This window comes from Antedon mediterranea, chromosome 1 (assembly GCF_964355755.1).
Source record: "Antedon mediterranea chromosome 1, ecAntMedi1.1, whole genome shotgun sequence".
Classification (NCBI taxonomy): Eukaryota; Metazoa; Echinodermata; class Crinoidea; order Comatulida; family Antedonidae; genus Antedon; species Antedon mediterranea.
The window spans coordinates 28,466,224-28,477,045 of NC_092670.1; the positions used below are offsets into that span (position 1 = coordinate 28,466,224).

At 30.9% G+C, this 10,822-nt stretch overlaps 1 protein-coding gene across 1 annotated transcript; it reads left to right on the forward strand.

Annotated features, from left to right (window-relative positions):
* Positions 1-2,605: 2,605 nt before the first annotated feature.
* LOC140043710 (uncharacterized) lies at positions 2,606-5,982 on the forward strand. Its single transcript, XM_072088208.1, has 7 exons — positions 2,606-2,911; positions 3,233-3,467; positions 3,859-3,958; positions 4,106-4,276; positions 4,405-4,473; positions 4,588-4,772; positions 5,017-5,982. The coding sequence occupies exons 1-7, from the start codon at positions 2,606-2,608 to the stop codon at positions 5,310-5,312; spliced, it is 1,362 nt and encodes a 453-aa protein (XP_071944309.1). The 3' UTR covers positions 5,313-5,982.
* The last annotated feature ends 4,840 nt before the right edge of the window (positions 5,983-10,822 follow it).

The window sequence follows — 10,822 nt, forward strand, 5'->3', positions numbered from 1 at the left end:
TTTGTGACTTTCGAAAAAACTTGTTAACATAAAAACATCAAAGTGTACAGAATAGCTTCAAATCGTATTTTGAGACATTTTAGACCCTTTTGTGATTTTCGAAAAAACTTGGTTACACAAAAACACCAAAGTGCTTAAAATAGCTTCAAATCGCATTTGGAGACGTTTTAGACCATTTTGTGATTTTCGAAAAAACTTGTTAACATAAAAACACCAAAGTGCTTAGAATAGCTTAAAATCGCATTTGTTGACGTTTTAGACCATTTTGTTATTTTCGAAATAACTCGTTACCATAAAAACACCAAAGTGCTTAGAAAAGCTTCAAATCGCATTTGGAGACATTTTAGACCATTTTGTGATATTAAAAAAAACTCGTTACCATAAAAACACCAAAGTGCTTAGAATTGCTTCAAGTCGCATTTGGAGACGTTTTAGACCATTTTGTGATTTTCTAAAAAAGTTGTTAACATAAAAACATCAAAGTGTTTAAAATCACATTAGAAACCGTTTTAGACCATAATTGCTTAGAATAGCTTCAAATCGCGTTTGGAGACGTTTTAGACCATTTTCTGATTTTCGAAAAAACTTGTTAACATAAAAACACCAAAGTGCTAAGAATAGCTTGAAATTGCATTTGGAGACATTTTAGACTATTTTGTGGTTTTCGAAAAAATTCGTTAACTTAAAAACATCAAAGTGCTTAAAATCACATTAGAAACCGTTTTAGACCATTTTGAGCATTTCGATAAAACTTTTCACACAAAAACATCAAAGAGCACAAAATAGCTTAATATCGTATTTAAAAACGTTTTTGACCATTTTGAGCATTTCGACAAAAATTATTCACACAAAACAGCAAAGTGTACAGAATAGCTTCAAATCGCATTTGGAGACGTTTTAGACCATTTTGTGATTTTCGAAAAAACTTGTTAACATAAAAACATCAAAGTGTACAGAATAGCTTCAAATCGCTTTTTGAGACATTATAGACCCTTTTGTGATTTTCGAAAAAACTTGGTTCCACAAAAACACCAAAGTGCTTAAAATAGCTTCAAATCGCATTTGGAGACGTTTTAGACCATTTTGTGATTTTCGAAAAAACTTGTTAACATAAAAACACCAAAGTGCTTAGAATAGCTTCAAATCGTATTTGGAGACGTTTTAGACCATTTTGTGACTTTCGAAAAACTTGTTAACGTAAAAACATCAAAGTGTACAGAATAGCTTCAAATCGCATTTTGAGACATTTTAGACCCTTTTGTGATTTTCGAAAAAACTTGGTTACACAAAAACACCAAAGTGCTTAAAATAGCTTCAAATCGCATTTGGAGACGTTTTAGACCATTTTGTGATTTTCGAAAAAACTTGTTAACATAAAAACACCAAAGTGCTTAGAATAGCTTCAAATCGCATTTGGAGACGTTTTAGACCATTTTATGATTTTCGAAAAAACTTGTAAACATAAAAACACCAAAGTGCTTAGAAAAGCTTCAAATCGCATTTGGAGACATTTTAGACCATTTTGTGATTTTCGAAAAAACTCGTTAACATAAAAACATCAAAGTGCTTAAAATCACATTAGAAACCGTTTTAGACCATTTTGAGCATTTCGATAAAACTTTTCACACAAAAACATCAAAGAGCACAAAATAGCTTAATATCGTATTTAAAAACGTTTTTGACCATTTTGAGCATTTCGACAAAAATTATTCACACAAAACAGCAAAGTGTTTAGAATAGCTTCAAATCGCATTTGGAGACGTTTTAGACCATTTTGTTATTTTCGAAAAAACTTGTAAACATAAAAACACCAAAGTGCTTAGAAAAGCTTCAATTCGCATTTGGAGACATTTTAGACCATTTTGTGATATTCAAAAAAACTCGTTACCATAAAAACACCAAAGTGCTTAGAATTGCTTCAAATCGCATTTGGAGACGTTTTAGACCATTTTGTGATTTTCTAAAAAAGTTGTTAACATAAAAACATCAAAGTGCTTAAAATCACATTAGAAACCGTTTTAGACCATTTTGTGATTTTCTAAAAAAGTTGTTAACATAAAAACACCAAAGTGCTTAGAATAGCTTCAAATCGCATTTGGAGACGTTTTAGACCATTTTGTGATTTTCGAAAAAACTTGTTAACATAAAAACATCAAAGTGTACAGAATAGCTTCAAATCGCTTTTTGAGACATTATAGACCCTTTTGTGATTTTCGAAAAAACTTGGTTCCACAAAAACACCAAAGTGCTTAGAATAGCTTCAAATCGCATTTGGAGACGTTTTAGACCATTTTGTGATTTTCGAAAAAACTTGTAAACATAAAAACACCAAAGTTAGGCCTTACGGTGAAGATGAAAACATTTTTTCTTGTTCCTCATTAAGCATAATAAGTGAACTCTCTTGATTCATATACATAAAAATAAATTAATCACGTATTAAAAAGTTCTACGAAAATTTTCCTGACATTTTAAAGAAATCTTGATTTTAAAAGTATAAAAGAATATATTTTCGCAGTTGCCATTTTGTATCACATGACATCAGTTAAACCAATCATACGCGACGTTTAGGCAGCAGACGTCAAAATCAGCACGATGTAAACACGAAATGGCGTCCGACGAGGAAGGATCTTCTCGCTCAGACAAAGTAAAGTTGAAATGTTTTTTCCAAATTTACAAGCATTCAAATGAAATTATCAGTCCAATTACTGAGATTCGATGGAATAAAGTGTTGCTCTGTTCAAAGAGTTGGATAAAATTAGATGGAGACGGCAAGGAAATCGCCATACATTTGACGGAGCTTGGTATGTCTGATGAAGGTAAATCGTTTGACGATGTCGTACGCGAGCATCCAGGCTTAGATTTTCATGCTACCTGTTACAGGCGATATACTGATACATCTCGACTAAAAAAGGTAATATTTGGTTTCGATTATTATCAGAATACTCTAAGAGTTAATAATATAGTTAAATGATACAGTATATAGGGTGCTACTGCACTTACTTATAGATCTATATTGTGCCCTTAGTTCCTGTGCTTGGTTGTTGATTGGGCTTTCTACTACTGTTAGTACCAGTACTACTACATAGGCCTAGGCCCTAGGCCATATTATATTATACAGTATATATTATTCAGTAGGCTACACAATTAATTTTAGTTAAATACCAATATAGGCTCTATATAAGACAAAATAAAATGCTGTATAAATTAATTATACGTTGAAATTGATGTTTAGGCTGAAACAAGAGTTGCCAAAAAGAGATCCCAAGCAGGAGACAGTGAGAGCCCAGATGAGCCACCAGTTAAGAGGGCCAAGCATTTTTTGAGAAGTAGTTCAGCCACAGCAATGGTTCAAAAAGCCACTATTTTGCCAAAGAAATGTATCATTTGTAAATTGCAAGACAAATTAGTGACGATCCAAGGCAAAAGAGGTCATGATAAATTAAGAAAGGCTTTAACAGATGATGCAGGTAATTATTTGAAGAAAAAAAATTCACTTGTTATTGTTGTTTCTCCTATCCTAGAAATTTGTAAACATATGGTTAATTAATCAATCTGCTTTCTAATCCCCATCCTATAATGAGTTTTGCAGGCTCAACTGTTGTAATCCAATTAGAAAACCTTCCTACTGTACAACATAATGAGGTGTTCCAGGACATTTCTTCCATGTGAACCTTTGCTATATAGTGTAATCATGGAGCTATACATTTTATATCTCCATGCTGTAGTTATGCATAACAAAATATCATTTCAATCATTTAGGAATTACACACTATTGCTTTTGTTGATTTGATTTATGACAGGAATGTTGCGAAAAGCTGCAGAAATGAGAAGACGAAAGTATTTTAAAAGACATTTGAGGCAAAAGCTGTGCTTGTATTGAAGTGCGATATCATGACCAATGTTACAAAAACTACACCAAAATAGTTGTTAATTCACGTAAACGACATGATTCTGGAAAGTGAGTAAAACGTAACTTTCTAAAACTCTGTTGGTTTTTTTAATTTACATTTTTAATTTTTTTTTTATTTGCTTCAGTCTAAATGTTGAATTTTTAAACACCAAAATCTATAAAATATATTTTAATAATATTTATTATTATTTACAGGGAATTGGAAAGTGTTTTTTTAACATATAAGCAAAGCTATAAGGTATTTTGCAGAGATGTAATTGATAAACGGTTACAGTATGGACAGGAGATACTAAGACTCGCAAAACTCCAAAAGCTTTTCATGAAATCAATTGAAAAAACAGAAAAAGTTTACTTGTCAACTATAAGGTAGGCTGTCGATCCCTTCTTAAAAACGATGAAATAATTGTAATATTTTTGAGATCCAGTTACTGTAATAATTTCTTCATTGTATCTGTGTTACAATTAACTATAATCAATTAATGTGTTATTTATAGATCAGACGTGTTGAAGAAGAAGCTCAGGATGGATTATCCTAACCTAATTTTTCATTCACCCACAAGAAGGTTAGTTGCTTAGTGTGTTTATATTAAATGATTATTTCACCAGGGATAATTTAAAAAAAAAATCTTTTTGTGGATTGGTCAAACTAAATATTTTATTTATTTTTTCTTAATTAGAAATGAATCAGTTCTGGTGTACTTTAGCAATGTATCCCCTGGTCCATTTTTGTCATCAGGAAAAAGTACAACGGAGACAGATGAATCATCAAAGTATGACATAGATATTCCAACTACTTCTACAACACACGAAATCTCCACTGATGGTGACAATAGAGACAAACTAAGGACTCTATATTTTGCAGGTACGGTTAAAATACAATAACTGGTATATATTGGTTTATTTTTAAATAACAACAATAAATGTTATTGCATAATTAAGGAAATGCTGTGGATCAAAGAGGTGAAAGCTGTATGCACTCAAAAAACAAAACTGTTATGATAGTAAGTGGTGTCGATCATAAATGCTGTACACAATACAGTATATGCTTTATATAAATTTATTATTACTATGTTTCATTCACCCAATGCTATAAAATGTACTTGCAGGTACGATAGTAAATAATGCCATCAAATCAAACAAAGGTATGCAGAGTGAATGGCCTCCAAGAGCAGCGGACATTAATGATGTTGACATATCTGAAATTGTGCCATATGAGTTGTTTAATCTAATCGCAAAGTGTGTTGGTGCTGCAGAAGATACTATACAAACCTCATTTTCAGATGTTACTGAAGAAACTCGAACGAAAATTTTATCGATATGCCAGGACATCCTGTACCTTGCTTGGAAAGGAAGAAGGCAGACTCCAAAGTCACTTGCTCTAGGATTAACTGTTCGAGTGTGAATGAGATGAGTGTGAAAACAGGACAAGAGAAGAAGAAAAAGAAGACACACCAGACTATGGCATTGAAGATGATGAATTAGACTATGGTGAATTAGACTATGAGGAAGATGAATATGAAATATAGTTTATACGGTTTTGAATGCAACAAAATCATCATAAAAAGTAACTGTAATGTAATAGGCCTACACTATAACCAATGTGAAACACTAACCATGGTTATGCAAACAGAAACTGTGAACATGTGAATAAAAAAAAAAGATTTAAAAAAAATGAAAACAAAATGGAAACCATGAGAATATAAATAAATAATGTAACCACGAGAATATAATAATAAAAACTGTAACCATGAGAATATAAAGAAAAATAGTAACTATGAGAATATAAAGAAATTGTGTAACCATTAAAAGAAATTGTGTAACCATGAGAATATAAAGAAAAATATTAACCATGAGAATAAATACAATTACATTGAAACAAAACAAATATTTGATGTTTGTATTTTATTTAATAATTTAAATTTACTATTGCATTGGTGTTTATTACTAGGAATATGTGTTCTAAATGTTTCACAGTTAAATCATATCAGTCACTATGTACATCCTACGGTATAAACTTCGCATAATATTGCTGCTGTATTTCTACTGCTATTAATAGCCTACCTGTCGGGAGAAACCATTATACGAACAGTTGAAGCCATTTGTAATTATAAATGTTTTAATGTCGGGGGATAATTATTAACTCTAAATTTCAATTTTAGAGTTAATATAAATTTGTATTCACCAAATTTATTTAAAAAAATAAAGAATAAATCTATTTTGATAATAAATAACTTGCCTATATATTTCTTATAAATCGTGATAATAATAGTACAGTCTAGTTATAGTGCGCCACCAGTTGTTTCAGCCTCGCTATTTCGTAAGAAATCGTTGGCATATTTACCAACTTTAACCGTAATTTTCTACCAAACGCCAGGTATTTTTTTGTGGAACTTTTACTTTTTGTACTATTAGTATTTATTTAGAACAGTATATGTGGTAAAAAAGTATTATGCTTGATGAGGAACGGGATTGCTTTTCCAGGCATCATTTCAGCTTCGCCGTAAGGCCTAAGTGCTTAGAAAAGCTTCAAATCGCATTTGGAGACGTTTTAGACCATTTTGTGATTTTCGAAAAAACTTGTTAACATAAAAACACCAAATTGCTTAGAATAGCTTCAAATCGCATTTGGAGACGTTTTAGACCATTTTCTGATTTTCGAAAAAACTTGTTAACATAAAAACACCAAAGTGCTAAGAATAGCTTGAAATTGCATTTGGAGACATTTTAGACTATTTTGTGATTTTCGAAAAAATTCGTTAACATAAAAACATCAAAGTGCTTAAAATCACATTAGAAACCGTTTTAGACCATTTTGAGCATTTCGATAAAACTTTTCACACAAAAACATCAAAGAGCACAAAATAGCTTAATATCGTATTTAAAAACGTTTTTGACCATTTTGAGCATTTCGACAAAAATTATTCACACAAAACAGCAAAGTGTACAGAATTGCTTCAAATCGCATTTGGAGACGTTTTAGACCATTTTGTGATTTTCGAAAAAACTTGTTAACATAAAAACACAAAATTGCTTAGAATAGCTTAAAATCGCATTTGGAGACGTTTTACACCATTTTGTGATTTTCGAAAAAACTTGTTAACATAAAAACATCAAAGTGTACAGAATAGCTTCAAATCGCTTTTTGAGACATTATAGACCCTTTTGTGATTTTCGAAAAAACTTGGTTCCACAAAAACACCAAAGTGCTTAAAATAGCTTCAAATCGCATTTGGAGACGTTTTAGACCATTTTGTGATTTTCGAAATAACTCGTTACCATAAAAACACCTAAGTGCTTATAATTGCTTCAAATCGCATTTGGAGACGTTTTAGACCATTTTGTGATTTTCTAAAAAAGTTGTTAACATAAAAACATCAAAGTGCTTAAAATCACATTAGAAACCGTTTTAGACCATTTTGAGCATTTCGATAAAACTTTTCACACAAAAACATCAAAGAGCACAAAATAGCTTAATATAGTATTTAAAAACGTTTTTGACCATTTTGAGCATTTTGACAAAAATTATTCACACTAAACAGCAAAGTGTACAGAATAGCTTCAAATCGCATTTGGAGACGTTTTAGACCATTTTTTGATTTTCGAAAAAACTTGTTAACATAAAAACATCAAAGTGTACAGAATAGCTTCAAATCGCTTTTTGAGACAATATAGACCCTTTTGTGATTTTCGAAAAAACTTGGTTCCACAAAAACACCAAAGTGCTTAAAATAGCTTCAAATCGCATTTGGAGACGTTTTAGACCATTTTGTGATTTTCTAAAAAAGTTGTTAACATAAAAACACCAAAGTGCTTAGAATAGCTTCAAATCGCATTTGGAGACGTTTTAGACAATTTTGTGATTTTCGAAAAAACTTGTAAACATAAAAACACCAAAGTGCTTAGAAAAGCTTCAAATCGCATTTGGAGACGTTTTAGACCATTTTGTGATTGTCGAAAAAACTTGTTAACATAAAAACACCAAATTGCTTAGAATAGCTTCAAATCGCATTGTGAGACGTTTTAGACCATTTTGTGATTTTCGAAAAAATTCGTTAACATAAAAACATCAAAGTGCTTAAAATCACATTAGAAACCGTTTTAGAACATTTTGAGCATTTCGATAAAACTTTTCACACAAAAACATCAAAGAGCACAAAATAGCTTAATATCGTATTTAAAAACGTTTTAGACCATTTTGAGCATTTCGACAAAAATTATTCACAAAAAACAGTAAAGTGTACAGAATAGCTTCAAATCGCATTTGGAGACGTTTTAGAGCATTTTGTGATTTTCGAAAAAACTTGTTAACATAAAAACACCAAATTGCTTAGAATAGCTTAAAATCGCATTTGGAGACGTTTTAGACCATTTTGTGACTTTCGAAAAAACTTGTTAACATAAAAACATCAAAGTGTACAGAATAGCTTCAAATCGTATTTTGAGACATTTTAGACCCTTTTGTGATTTTCGAAAAAACTTGGTTACACAAAAACACCAAAGTGCTGAAAACAGCTTCAAATCGCATTTGGAGACGTTTTAGACCATTTTGTGATTTTCGAAAAAACTTGTTAACATAAAAACCCCAAATTGCTTAGAATAGCTTAAAATCGCATTTGGAGACGTTTTAGACCATTTTGTGATTTTCGAAAAAACTTGTTAAAATAAAAACACCAAATTGCTTAGAATAGCTTCAAATCACATTAGAAACCGTTTGAGACCATTTTGAGCATTTCGATAAAACTTTTCACACAAAAACATCAAAGAGCACAAAATAGCTTAATATCGTATTTAAAAACGTTTTTGACCATTTTGAGCATTTCGACAAAAATTATTCACACAAAACAGCAAAGTGTACAGAATAGCTTCAAATCGCATTTGGAGACGTTTTAGACCATTTTGTGATTTTCGAAAAAAACTTGTTAACATAAAAACACCAAAGTGCTTAGAATAGCTTCAAATCGCATTTTGTGACATTTTCGACCATTTTGTGATTTTCGAAAAAACTTGTTAACATAAAAACACCAAATTGCTTAGAATAGCTTAAAATCGCATTTGGAGACGTTTTAGACCATTTTGTGATTTTCAAAAAAACTTGTTAAAATAAAAACACCAAATTGCTTAGAATAGCTTCAAATCGCATTTGGAGACGTTTTAGACCATTTTCTGATTTTCGAAAAAACTTGTTAACATAAAAACACCCAAGTGCTAAGAATAGCTTGAAATCGCATTTGGAGACATTTTAGACCATTTTGTGATTTTCGAAAAAAATTCGTTAACATAAAAACATCAAAGTGCTTAAAATCACATTAGAAACCGTTTTAGACCATTTTGAGCATTTCGATAAAACTTTTCACACAAAAACATCAAAGAGCACAAAATAGCTTAATATCGTATTTAAAAACGTTTTTGACCATTTTGAGCATTTCGACAAAAACTATTCACACAAAACAGCAAAGTGTACAGAATAGCTTCAAATCGCATTTGGAGACGTTTTAGACCATTTTGTGATTTTCGAAAAAACTTGTTAACATAAAAACACCAAATTGCTTAGAATAGCTTAAAATCGCATTTGGAGACGTTTTACACCATTTTGTGATTTTCGAAAAAACTTGTTAACATAAAAACACCAAAGTGCTTAGAATAGCTTCAAATCGCATTTGGAGACGTTTTACACCATTTTGTGATTTTCGAAAAAACTTGTTAACATAAAAACACCAAAGTGCTTAGAATAGCTTCAAATCGCATTTGGAGACGTTTTAGACCATTTTGTGACTTTCGAAAAAATTCGTTAACATAAAAACATCAAAGTGCTTAAAATCACATTAGAAACCGTTTTAGACCATTTTGAGCATTTCGATAAAACTTTTCACACAAAAACATCAAAGAGCACAAAATAGCTTAATATCGTATTTAAAAACGTTTTTGACCATTTTGAGCATTTCGACAAAAACTATTCACACAAAACAGCAAAGTGTACAGAATAGCTTCAAATCGCATTTGGAGACGTTTTAGACCATTTTGTGATTTTCGAAAAAACTTGTTAACATAAAAACACCAAATTGCTTAGAATAGCTTAAAATCGCATTTGGAGACGTTTTACACCATTTTGTGATTTTCGAAAAAACTTGTTAACATAAAAACACCAAAGTGCTTAGAATAGCTTCAAATCGCATTTGGAGACGTTTTACACCATTTTGTGATTTTCGAAAAAACTTGTTAACATAAAAACACCAAAGTGCTTAGAATAGCTTCAAATCGCATTTGGAGACGTTTTAGACCATTTTGTGACTTTCGAAAAAATTCGTTAACATAAAAACATCAAAGTGCTTAAAATCACATTAGAAACCGTTTTAGACCATTTTGAGCATTTCGATAAAACTTTTCACACAAAAACATCAAAGAGCACAAAATAGCTTAATATCGTATTTAAAAACGTTTTTGACCATTTTGAGCATTTCGACAAAAATTATTCACACAAAACAGCAAAGTGTACAGAATTGCTTCAAATCGCATTTGGAGACGTTTTAGACCATTTTGTGATTTTCGAAAAAACTTGTTAACATAAAAACACAAAATTGCTTAGAATAGCTTAAAATCGCATTTGGAGACGTTTTACACCATTTTGTGATTTTCGAAAAAACTTGTTAACATAAAAACATCAAAGTGTACAGAATAGCTTCAAATCGCTTTTTGAGACATTATAGACCCTTTTGTGATTTTCGAAAAAACTTGGTTCCACAAAAACACCAAAGTGCTTAAAATAGCTTCAAATCGCATTTGGAGACGTTTTAGACCATTTTGTGATTTTCGAAATAACTCGTTACCATAAAAACACCTAAGTGCTTATAATTGCTTCAAATCGCATTTGGAAACGTTTTAGACCATTTTGTGATTTTCTAAAAAAGTTGTTAA